General features: G+C 46.6%; 2 protein-coding genes across 2 annotated transcripts in view; one reads left to right on the forward strand and one right to left on the reverse strand.

Moving 5' to 3' along the window:
- LOC125758189 (kinesin-like protein KIF12) overlaps positions 1-12,930 on the forward strand; it is a 258,592-nt gene that overhangs the window by 212,725 nt on the left and 32,937 nt on the right. The gene's annotated exons all lie outside the window — the stretch shown is intronic.
- LOC119389287 (uncharacterized) lies at positions 8,236-12,329 on the reverse strand. Its single transcript, XM_037656488.2, has 2 exons — positions 10,877-12,329; positions 8,236-10,281 (listed from the first exon to the last, which is right to left on the reverse strand). The coding sequence occupies exons 1-2, from the start codon at positions 11,124-11,126 to the stop codon at positions 9,035-9,037; spliced, it is 1,497 nt and encodes a 498-aa protein (XP_037512416.1). The 5' UTR covers positions 11,127-12,329; the 3' UTR covers positions 8,236-9,034.

Raw genomic sequence — 12,930 nt, forward strand, 5'->3', positions numbered from 1 at the left:
GAATTTCTTTCGGAAACAATTGTCCGAAAAGGCACACCTTCTTTGTGAATTTTTGCTGAAAAGAATACGTCCAAGGCCAACTTATCACTCTTTGCAATTCTTCGCGACAAGCCTGGCAAATCCAAGTCCGAGCACAGATTTTTCGCCCTCGATCTGATTTTGGCCAGATTAACGCCTTTGCACACGCGAAAGACAGACGAAATTGCTTGGTGGGCTTTCTCGAAGTAAAGACCTCTCGACAACACTGCGAACCCTCCCTCTTTGTCAGAAGGTACAACGCATGGCTCATTCCTTGTGAGACAAGCGGCAACTTTACCTACAGGTACACAACTTCTGGCCACCGTGCGACAGGTAGCGAACCGTGCTCCACCACAAGACAGCGACAGATGTGTCTCGGAAGGCCTGGACGTTCTTTTACGCGGTAAGCCCGCTAACAGTGGTGTACCTATAGGTAAAGTTGCCGCTTATCTCACAAGGAATGAGCCATGCGTTGTACCTTCTGACAAAGAGGGAGGGTTCGCAGTGTTGTCGAGAGGTCTTTACTTCGAGAAAGCCCACCAAGCAATTTCGTCTGTCTTTCGCGTGTGCGAAGGCGTTAATCTGGCCAAAATCAGATCGAGGGCGAAAAATCTGTGCTCGGACTTGGATTTGCCAGGCTTGTCGCGAAGAATTGCAAAGAGTGATAAGTTGGCCTTGGACGTATTCTTTTCAGCAAAAATTCACAAAGAAGGTGTGCCTTTTCGGACAATTGTTTCCGAAAGAAATTCCTGGCAGAATGAACTAGGGCGGTTTCTACAGGATAAGCTGAAGCTGTTCCCCGTAGACGACCCTTTTAGAATAAAGAACTCAGATGAAGTCGTTGACTTTCTGAAGCAGCAATCAGGCACCACGTTCAGGGCTTTCTCGATTGATATAAAAGACCTCTATTACTCCCTTCCCCACAAAGGTTTGATAAAATGCATAGAAGAATGCATTGACGGTCTAGGAGTGCTGGCGTTTCAGAACACCGCGTGTATGTCGTCCAAAGGTTTCTTAGACCTCTTATCTCTGTACATTACGTCAACGTTCGTTGAATGGGGTGATAAGACGTACATTCAAAAAGAGGGTGTCTCAATCGGGTCATCCATAGCCCCTTTTCTGAGTGACTTGCTGTTGGCCAAATTTGACAGAACATTGAATGAAAGGCTTGGTGAATTATCAGTCGTAAAAACTTTTCGGTATGTGGACGATTATCTGATAATCTTGAACTGCGATTTGGATGTTTTTCATGCTAAGGTCACGCAGGTGTTACAAACGTTTCGCGATTGCCTATGTCCGCTCGTGGTGACACACGAGACGCCGGAGAGAGAGAGTATCCGCTTTCTTGACTTAAAGATTTCACTCTCGGAGCACCACACGTGCTGGTGTTACGAGCCCCGTTCGCAGAAGCCTATTTTGCCGTTCTCGTCGGCACATAGCAAACTAGTAAAGAGAGCCATCGTACAGTCATGTTTTCAGAACGCATTAGAGAGGTCCTACCATCACGTTTTGGAAACCAGTCTCCTGGCACAGTCAAAGCGCCTAGAAAGAGAAGGGTACCCGCGCCAGTTGCTTATTTCTGTGGCAGAGGCAATGCACAGAAAGAGAAAACGTAAGGGCAGTGACCGTAACGAAGAGCACAACACAGCGGAGAAGGGGGAAAAGTTGGCGGTCATTCCGTATATGCACACGGTTTCACATCGCCTAAAGAAAATAGGACAACGCCTCAACGTGAAAGTTGTTTTCAGTGCTCCAGACAAATTGGCCCAGTTGGCTAATAGGACCTGCCCCGTGAAGAGGCGCGGCAAACAGTGCGTGGTCAAGCACAGGACGCAGTTTGTCGACTGCGCGCAGGGTGTGGTGTACAGGATCCCATTGTCCTGCGGCGCGTGCTACGTGGGCCAGACGGGCAGATGTCTGAACGAGCGCTTACGGGAACACGCCAATAACGTTCGTAATGGCAAAGATGGCTTCCTGGCGCTTCACGTGAGCACGTGTGGGTGCACTCCGCAGTTTGAAAGGACCACAGTCGTGGATAAGATTAAAGAAGAGCATGAGCGTATAATCTCTGAGGCAGCTCAGATGGCGCGTGAAAGGGGCACGTGCGTAAGCAAGCCATCAATTGCATTGTCAGACAGGGAGCTCCGTTTTTTGGGATGCGCGAGTTGACGTAGCAGGCTCAGTGATAGTTGATGTATAGTTATTTCATATCTTTGCTTATGTTTTCACCTTCTGTTACCGATTGTTTTCTGTTAACCCGGGTATATAAGAGCATTCGTGTCAATAAAAATTCAGTTGGAAGTCAGCGCTTGTCTCGTCTTTTTCCTGTCCGCCGTGTCTTATTTTCGCGCTGTTAACCTTAAGCAGAAATAGTGTGCCTCGATGCGTGCGCCCCCCTCACAAAACGCGCAACAAAACGCGCATCAAGGCACCCTATATGCAGTAGCGCACCCGACAAGACCGGCTGGGCTCGTCGCTTTCGTCGCGTCTTCCTTGAACGTTGCAACGTTAATATTGTGTTAAGGCGGTGGCCACACGTCGGACGATGAGCCCTGATATCGTTCAGCTGCCATCTCATCAACGGCAATGTTTCAGACGCGTCAGTTGTGTACCTTTGTCCGTTGGTTGCGGGACAAGATGGCCTCCTGCAAGACCGCGTTTTTCCAAGTTAGCTGTGTGTGTAGTTCTCGGCGTCGTAGCAGTTTGATGACGCGAGGACGTCAACTGGTGCTACATCGTGGACACCGCTGAAGTGACTGCAAGCTTGACGACATTGTGCCAGAATATTCTAGCGTACTGTACGCGCACGATTGTGCTACACTTAAAATACCGCGCTTGGCCTCGCGCGTCAACCTGGTACGCCTGTGTGCAACAAGTGTGTTGTTATCGTTGTTGCGTCGGTTAATATTGAATTGCAATTGGAATACCGTTTTTGCAAAGGTAAGTGAAGCTGTAAGTAGTTGTCCTGCTATATGATCGCTACTCCACGAGCATTACTTCTAGAATCGCATTTTATTTTGAGCTGCACGTACCAAAGGAGAATCTAGCATACGAGATACATTGCACGCGTGCGCATTTCCTATATAAATCTGAGTAATGCCACGCGTGCGCATTTCCTATATAAGTCTGTGTAATGCCATGCTCAATTTAAAGCGCATGTGTTAGAGGATTGTGGCTTCAATGGTGAAAGTGATTAGATATTCCGAAATATGTGATTGCAATGCAGTTAGAACTTTCTCACATGTTAACGCGGTCTGTGAACAAAAAAAAGAACGCTGTGTGAATGTTTGTTCGTCATTTGCTAAAGTACTTTCACGCATTATTATGCAGCTGTGTGACGGCTGTTAAAGCGTTCAGCAAGTTAGATTTTGGTTTTCTTGGCCTAGTTGAGTGCTACGAGTGTTGGGCGAAGATAAAATCGCGTGTCTTTTGTGCGTTTCTTAAGCAGGCATACAGCCGTAATAGTCATTGTTGTTGTACTGTTTGGGGTGTTCAATAAAACAAGAATGCTGTTTTGTACTGCAACAATTTTTATTTCATCTGTATTAACAGATCACGCAAACAACTTGGACACATGCACGTAAGAAACGTACGCAGAGCATCGCGCGCACGCATAAAAAAACGGGCCTGTCATTTTAAAACAAATAATATAGAACAATCGACGTAACAGACGACATGGTTGTCTAGTGGAGCAGCGTCGGCAGTACAAATATCAAACCAGAATGAAACATGAATAGAGAAACGGGGAGTAACAGGCGCTTTGCCCACGGCTTCTATGAGCCGCGCATATCCACCTATCGCCACCATTCGCCGTTGGCGGCGCCACCAGTACCACTGAAAGCAGCAGCGCACGAGGCGGATACTCGCGAACAACTTTTCTTGGCATTGAAGCGAAGGCTACAGAGCCACAATGCACGTATCCTACCGCTAATGAATGTAGTCCCACAATTGCGTCCGTATTTTCTGCGTGAGATATATGAAATGCTCCTTCATTTTCTACATGTAGTTTTTGGTGACGGAACGCAGCGCACACAAGCGAGATATCTGCATTTTCTTTACTTTACACGTTGTCACTTTGCGTTTTTGCGTGCGTGAAAAAGTCGCGCCCTTTACCCGTACCTTAGACGCTAAGCAGCGTTTGCGTCGAAGTGCAACGCTAGCCATCACACTCCACGGCGTTACGAGACGCGCGCCAAACCGGACTACTTCGCGTAGCAGTACATGTGCAGACGCTCCGCCCCCGTAGCTGTGGTGTACTAGAATATTCTCCTAGTGGCGCGTCCACGAGGGAGGTACAATAGGCCGGTTGAAGCAAACGCCAGTAGACGCCACTGGTGGCGTTGCTGCGCCTTTTTCTAGTCGCCGAGCCGGTTCGGGCTGGTTTTGGCCGGTTCGGACACGCTTTGCGACTGCTTACTTCGTTCGTCCGTAGTGCGACGCTATACTTTCAACGTGGTAGCACTTGTGAAAAAAACGGTGGAGGACTTGTTTTTGTTTTCTTTTGTTTTCTCGGACGCACGATGCTAAAAAGAAAAAGAGAGTCTCGTTGTACGCCGTGAAATGGTGTAAGGAAACGCCGGAATAATTTTGTTTAGATGCGGTTCTGTAACCGATAACAAAGTACAAAAATTTTATCACAATCAATGTGCGTCTGTCGAGGCCTTTATTTATTTGTACGCCTTCTGGCATAGGAACGCAGCGCAGACGTTGCTGTGCACTTTTATGTAGTTTGTGACCAGCACGCGATTTAAATGTGATAGATATTGCGCCATAGAAGAAAAACAGGTCCATACATGCTGGGTTTGTGCAATGTATGATAAAAGTTGCGAATACATACTGCTGAGGCGATGTCCCGAACTGCAATGAATCCGCCGGTCTGCAGCCTTTACGGTAGCAGACGACGTTGTCGATACTAGTGTGTTGACGTGGTTTTCAGAAACTTTCTTTACACTATACTACAGTAAATAGAGTCTTTTAGTGTTGTAATAAAAGAATCCGTTGCATAAGGAACGCCTACAAACTCGGACAACGTCAAACGCACCGGGAGACAGCGGCCGGTCTACTAGAAAAAGGCACAGCGGCGGCACCTGGTGGCGTCTACACAAACGGGCACGCGCGCTCCTTCCCGGACGCGTCACTAGGAAATTGTTCTAGTACACTATACCCGTAGCTTTCCCTTCAGTGCTAAGAAAAGTTGTCGGCGAGTATAGACGATTTTCCGCAGCGGCGCACGGGCGCTGCCATGTTTGATCACGTGATCGTAACTGGCCTTCCCCCCAGCCATTTGCCCCAGCCAACGCATTGGGCAAGCGATGCGGCCGTGGCCGTACCACACAAGCTGGTTGCAGCAGGGTGTAAACAAGTCACATGCTTGCGCAGCAAAACATAGTTCTACATGTAATCACCTCAAAGTTGAAAACGTTGAGATATTTGCGTTTGTTTGGTACGTACCACGCCACAACGATAAGCGATATGTTTAATCTACTTCGTATTTATGGTGTATGCCTTTAATTGTTGTATTAGCAACCGCCAGTAGCTGGGGCAGCATCCATGCAGACGCGACAGCCCGCTTCGATCCGAACTGGCGCTTGCTACTTGCCCGTTGTCCTCCCAGCAATAAATGAATGGCAAAATCGGCCATCGCTTTGAGTCAGCTCACGCTGGAGAAAAAGCGTCAGGTATGCTTTGTCTTTATTATTGCGATCAGCTGCGTTTATTTAGCCATGCCTGCTAAGCCTTGCCTCCGACAATATGAGAATGAATCTTGGAAACACTGCAAAATACCGACGAGAACATTGCTCTCGAAGCTTCAGGACGCGAATATAAAGCAAATAAATGCGTAGGTTTTGAACTTACGGGCCACACAGCGCAGGACGACGACGTGATAAATTCGAGGCGGAAGGAAACTGCATCCACAGGTGCCGCCATGTTTACTTTTCCGCAGCTGCCGTCTGCTCGCTTTTACTCGCGTGCGCGCAGACGCTACAGACGCTATGGGAACGCCGAGCAGACGACGCGACGCGGATGGAGACATATTGAGGAGCGCTGCGAAAGGCCACGGCAGGGGGATGGCCATGAAGACGGCAACGGTAGGGGGACGGCCACAGCGCGGTGGCGCCATCTAGTTTTCATTGAACAAACCAGCTGCGGAAAATCGTCTATAGCAGTGTACTCTCGGCATTAGAGCAACCGCGTTCGAGTGTCATTCGCACTCCTGCACCATGCACAAGCTGTCACCGGTCGCATATTGCTCACGGCGGTGAGCTTTTACGTGGAACACGATGACCGGGCGCCGCGTGAGAGACGGAATGCAACCATAGAAGGCGGCGCAGGGCCGATTGTGTTTTCTGTACAGTGCGTGAATAGATGTCGTACATACATTGACACCACGCGCCGTAGTCAGTGTATCTAGAGTTCGCGGCGTTCTCTTGTGCTTGTCGGTGTGCTGTTGCTCGCCACATTTCTCCGGCGCGTGGCCGCCTTGTTCAGTAAGTTAAAGCGATTCCTAAGCCATGACGAAAATACGTGTTTGTGCTCGTAAACTTCTGTTGGTTTAGTCATGGGTCTGTATGCCGGAATGTACGTACGTACGTGAAGTACGAGCTTTGTCAATCATCGCCGAGCATCATTAAGTGCCGTGAGATTGCGCGGATTTTATTCGTAGACTATCGCCGCGTCAAGCTCGCATTGTGGCTGATAGCCCGAACAGAAGGAAACAAAGCAGTAGCATAAAACTAAAGCGTTTAAAATAATGTCTGCGGCTTAGTTCGGCTAGGTCCGGTTATGCAATTGAGCGAAAGCTTGTTTACTTGGTTATGCTTGTTTATCCTCCCGAAGCACAGTTTGCCAACCGAACGATATGGCTAGTCGAACGTTCCGTACTGTGTGCACTCACTACAGTCGTTTCGTTAGTTACAGAAGCCGTCGCCGCAGTCGACGCGAGAAGCGCCAGGCCCCTAAACTGCCTAAACCACCCTAGCAAAAATTCTGATAGAGGTCCGTAGCAGTCTGATACAGTTTCCTATCAGTTGTACCAGTCTTGTATCAGACTGATATAAAGTCTTACCAGTTCTGGTAGACACCCGTATCAGTCTGATACAGTTTCTTGCCAGTTTCACCAGTCTTGTATCAGACTGATACAAAGTCTTACCAGTGCTACCAGATTTCCCATGAGACTGATTGGCCATTTCTAAGGCGACTATTAGGGTATAGGTTTTTATTCTTTTGTTAGTCTATGGGATCTTCATAAAATGCATTAGTGTCGTTCTAACAGTTGCTGTATGCTTTAAACATTATGGTCACATATATATAATTGGTCATTTGAACTCATTTCTACATGTATGCTAGTGTATCAGTTTTTTTCTGTTGAACACTTGGTGACCCTCGTATGACCATCATTCAAAGAGTGCCACTGGTAGCTTTTGGATGCATAGAATGATGTGTAATGCTTCATGGCGGTGTTAAGCATTATATGAATTCACTGCATCTCTTCTCTCTCTTTTTTTTCCTCTTCCCTCCTATTCTCGTCTTTCTATTTCCCTTCCCCGATCCCCCGGTGTAGGGTAGCCAACCGGAAGTGTTTTTGGTTAACCTCCCTGCCTTCTCCTTTCTCTGTTTCCTCCTCCCTATGAACACACGGATGTTTAATCATGCAAAGCAGGTTTCAGGCTGGATAATCATTTCTTGTTCTACATGTACAAATAAACAATCGGGGTTGCAGATGCCAGATACCAACATAGTTTATTTCGACACTCAATCAGTGAAGGCGTCTCGGGAATATTAAGATACCAGGTATCCAAAACTATCACACAGCCCCATACAAACATACATTTTAAAACATAACTCACATAGCAATAAAAACAAAACTTCTTATCACACAGCAATATACAAACATAACTTTCTAATTTTTAGCTTAATAGGGTCAGTAAACATCCCAAGACACTGAACTTCATGATTAGTGCACGATTGAGTGCTAGTGTGAAATGAGCATGCCGACAATAATTTTTTAAAATGGTGTGGAGTTGAAAGCCCCAGTGTCTGGGTGCTGCGGTTTCTTACTTTCACAACACAAGCCAGCCCTCGCTGCCTCCCCCACATGGTGCTTTGCCTTTAATGACGAGCCACTCATCAGTGCCATAAGGCATACTGGATGAAATCCTTTAAGGGGAAATGAACCACTTTTCCAAGTAATCATCAAATGACCTCAATATCAAAGTTTATTGCCTCAAAAACTTCAAAGCGAGCGGAGTTACAGGGGATTGTTGCGAACTTTAAGCGGTCTCTTATCTCATCCCAACGATGCGTTGGCAGCTACATAGGGAGGGATGGCACAAAAGAAATGGTTAAGTCAGCACACATCATGACCTAGAGCACATGTGATCGCTTTTTCCCGTTGCGATTCCCATGCACGAGTGCGACTCACTACAAAATGTTAGCACATTATGGGGAGCGGTGTCCGCATGTGGCAGCACCCTATGGCAAGAAGCATGTCTGATCGAAACACCGCTCTTGATTTATGTTGGCTATCAGCCAACAGCATGTTATCTGTTGTTTTACAACATACAGCAGGTGTCTGAAAGTTCAAAGAAAGTGAGCAGAGGCGTCTCTATGAAAAGAGGCCACCTGAGTAATTCACAACTTCGCGCATCACTTCTAAACTCTCCTTGCTGCACACGGCTGCAAGATTTGGCTGAGGTGTTTATAGGAGCGTCTGTTATCCACAGGATGTCTTTTCACCATGCCTAAGGGGTGGTTCTGATCTGTTTAATACTTGGATATAACCCTACCAAAATTTATGAACATAAAAAAGCATGTACTAATAAAGGTTAAAGCATTTCACTTCGAACAACACAATAAACTGCTTACTATTGGAAAAGTTCAGTTATGAGGAGAATATCCGTGGCAAAGGTTAAGAAAAGTAAACTCTTCATTGTACTACCATTCTAAACTGAAATTAGACGGACTACATTTGTCACTAACACCCAGTAATCAATCTCTTTCAAACAAGTTTGGTACATCAGCAACATAGGAAGCACGTCCGACTTTCATGTGCACGCACACTCTGTCCAGATCCTCTGGTAAAAGAACAACTTTTCTTCAGTTTCTGTGCAAAAACTGATGTGAGAAGTGTTCTTATATAGTTCAGATGCAAGCCGCACACACATGAGTACACACACAGAGTCTGGCAGTTCATAGACATGCAGCAATGTGAAATACCTGCCATTTTTGCATTTGAAAAAACAGTTTCTCGTTTTTTTGTGCACCTATAGTCACTTGTGTCCAGATGTTCACCATGCACCATGATGCGCTGGAACCTCACCACTTGTGTCGGGACATAGCCTAATTTTGCTAAAAAGGCACTCCTTTCATCCTCTTTCACTGTGTTGCACAAAACACTCTTTCCCATGGGGCGTGTGTCCACAATTCTTGGAGGCGATGTGGTCATCAAGTGATGGCAGGTTGTTCTGACCCCTGTGGAAAGCTCGAGGGTATTTACAAGTTTCTTGAGCTGAAGTTTCATTACAAACCATTCAGAAATTTGTGACGGCACACCATTAGCATCGCTAATTAGCTTTAGAAGGGTGCCATTGCCAGATTCGAACACAAATGCAGAGTGGGACCACAGTGGGCCCAGCTCTGCTACACTTTTTGGAAGGTGGAGCAGTTGGTGCACGTTAAATGACATGGCACCTGTGCCGTACAAAGGTTCCATCTTCAGAGCAAAATCGGACAATCTATCCATTGCTACTCCGACTTCATCTCTGCTGATGTGATCCTTCAGAAGAAGGTAGAGTGCTGATGCTAGCAAGCACAAGTGGTTGTGGTAAGGGCGTGGCAAGATTTCATCCAGGCATGGGGCAGCGTAGAAAAGGGCCCACCACTTCCATTCGCTTGCCTTCCACAAGCATCTTTCTTTAATACTTCGCGGTAATCTTGTGAACCACCGTGGTGGCTTTACATTGGCGAGCCTGTGGTCCAATTTCCGTACATTTTCTGGCTGCCCAATGTAGGATGGAGAGCCCGGCGAGCCAAACCATATGTCGGCAAGTTGCTTGGCCACACCTTCTAGCACATTGTGCATATAATCGGGGCACACGGACCACACCAAATCAAACCCTGGCAGCCGGGCAAGTGGTGAAAACCCTTTGATACCATGCGATGGTTCACCCGACTCCAGGGATATCTCCATGTCCCTTCGAAAGGTGGCATCCGTCCTTGGTTCCGGCTCATGGCCATCTTTCGACAGTGGATATTTCAGTGACCCTGTAAATGAACAAAACATAAAATAGGCCTTCCAAGAAAGTTGTAACATGACACTAGTGTTTGCTAAAGTTGTACGAGACTTAAAGTCAGAAGTGCTGCCCAATAGTGAGCATGCAAAATATATATATTTATTCTAAAAAGACAGGGCGTGCAAACACGGACACAAGAAAGAAGTCAGGACACCACAAACGCCGAATAACAACTGGTGTCCTGACTTCTTTCTTGTGTCCGTGTTTGCACGCCCTGTCTTTTTAGAATGAATACTTACCAACTAGCTCAGCTCTCTGTTATTCTAAGCTTCATATATGTATTTACATTTACGTTTGAGACGAATTGTTCGTCAAACGCTTGATTATATATTTACATAATATTACAAGCGTTCTTACTGCATGCTTGTAAAAGTATGCTTAGTTTTGAATGCTTACTCTGCTAAAATGATTGTCAGTTGATTTAATAAATGTTACTATTGTAGCCCGTCATTAGCAAAAGCCGAAAACTCACAGTATGCATTGAAACTTATGCATGTGAAAAACTTTGAAAACTTTTGCTTGGGCACACCAAACTGAACTCTCGCTTGAACAGATGGGATACTCACCAGAGAAATAAACGCCCTTGTGGTGACAGAAGCTGCAGCCGTAATACCCGTTGAATTGTTTCATATTTAGTACTGCAGCCCGTGCAGGTGCATCGACGCAGCAGCAAACCACACTGACTTTAGATGACAACTTGAGACCGTTGCATTCCCACTTGATCGCCCCAACTTTGTTGATGTTTTCAATGAACAGCTCCAGAAAGGGTGCCATTTTCGGATGCCCCTTCCCAAAGTAGAGGCCGCAAAGCAGCATGTTGTTCCAGCGCAGTGTCACTGGGAGTTCGTTCACAACACACTGAATAGGCCACAACGATAACTTGCTGCACTTGAATGTCCTTGCTCAGTCAACGTTGAAAGTCACTGTCAAGTCGCACCATGACGCTTCCTTCATCTGGTTTTTGTACAACTTGCCATCAGTTATGTCAGTGAGGTCCGTTTCATGAGCACGCGACTGCTTTTTTTGTAGAGCAGCTAACAGCCCTTTGGCAACACTGGTGCTAGAAAGGAGCAGCTCTGTTTCTTCGCATCAATCATGGCAAAGTGATTTTCTGGGGGATTCAAGGCTGTGCACTGCGGACACACGAAGTCCCTCTCACTGGGATTGGGTACGATCGATCCACATTCTTTACAGTAGTAATGGCGCTTGACTGTGCCAGCCAGCCACAATTTCCATGTTTTTTCTGAGCAGGTGCTTGGATGTTGGCAGAATTTGCTTTCCCAAAAAAAGGTTTATCACCCCCACTAGTTTTTCCATGTTGGTCCAGTTAAGTCCCGCAGATGTACTGTACGCCATCAGGATAATAATCGCTTCTCTGACGTTTAGGTCCGAGTTCGGCAAGCGCTCATCAGAAAACAACCGGCAAAACTCATCTTCATCCTGCTCACGATCTGTGTCGCTATCGGCATGGCTGTCGCTCATGCCTGCATCGTCGCAAGCCGAATTTGCAGTTTGGTCAGAATCGCTTGAGAGCGAGCTCTCCTCGAAACCGTAGGTGTCGTCGGGATCAGGATTTTCATCGCTGTCACCATGTGCATCACTGATACGTGTGTCGAGCGCCGCTACTCCAGAACCTCCGTTACCAGCTGAAGTTTGAGGAACGTTCTTGCTAGAGCATGGCTGGCTGGCAGATAGCGCCTCGGCCGCTTTTTGATATAGGCTCGTTGTCCGTGGTACTATATAATGCGATCCAGGCTCCAAATAGCGCCTCCTCCTTTTTGATCGAGGATGGGGTTGACTTGAATCCATCTTCCGTCGAACTGTACGCGAACTTCAAATAACGCGCTTCATGGTGTCCACGTAAACTGAGGCCGCGATGAACAATCTAGGCGGGTGCAAGATGCACTGACAGAGGTAGGATACACCGTAACAGAGGCTTCACATTCACACCTTGCTTGCCTTGCCTTGGAGATGGTGCGCGCAGTGCCGTACACTAGCATAAAACATGCCGCACGACGGCCATGATGCCATGAAATCACGAATGACCAACGCGAGCGATACCTGGCAACACTACTTGCATTATTTTTTTATTATTATTATTTACTGTGAGTATGAAAAAGTTGAAATAAATTTTCTAAGAATCAATTTTTGGCATATTTTAGATTTTAAAAACTAAATTGCATTACTTTAACTCAGAATTAACTCTGTTTTATTGAAGTTGAGGAGACCCACAAAAGACACCGCCATCGTCATTGTGATCACAGTGCACGTTTTTTTTTTGTGTTCTGTTGTTCTGTGTTGCATCGTAGCGCACGTGCTCTCGCAGATTTATCCGGCGATATGTTCGCATACGTTCGTTTCCGCGACGACAATGAAAAGCGAATAGTTTCAGTCGCTTCTTGTAAGCACATCGAGCCTAAAGATATCAGAGATTTCAATCCCCATAAGTGGTACAGGGTTTTCTGGAAAGATGACACGCACTGCGGCCAGTACTACTACCACGCTCACGTGATTAGACTTTGCGGTGAGTGCGTGCCTCTTGTTTCCTCATACGAAAACAAAGAGGAGGAAGCAGTCAGTCTGAAGTTATCCACTGATCATGTTTCTTTTTTTTAGAAAC

This window comes from Rhipicephalus sanguineus, chromosome 4 (genome assembly GCF_013339695.2).
Source record: "Rhipicephalus sanguineus isolate Rsan-2018 chromosome 4, BIME_Rsan_1.4, whole genome shotgun sequence".
NCBI classification, from domain to species: Eukaryota; Metazoa; Arthropoda; class Arachnida; order Ixodida; family Ixodidae; genus Rhipicephalus; species Rhipicephalus sanguineus.

Coding starts and splice junctions, on each gene's coding strand:
- LOC119389287 (XM_037656488.2), bottom strand. CDS start 11,126: ATGCTGCTTTGCGGCCTCTACTTTGGGAAGGGGCATCCGAAAATGGCA. Junction 10,282..10,876: donor CAAGGGCGTTTATTTCTCTG/GTGAGTATCCCA, acceptor GTTCATTTACAG/GGTCACTGAAATATCCACTG.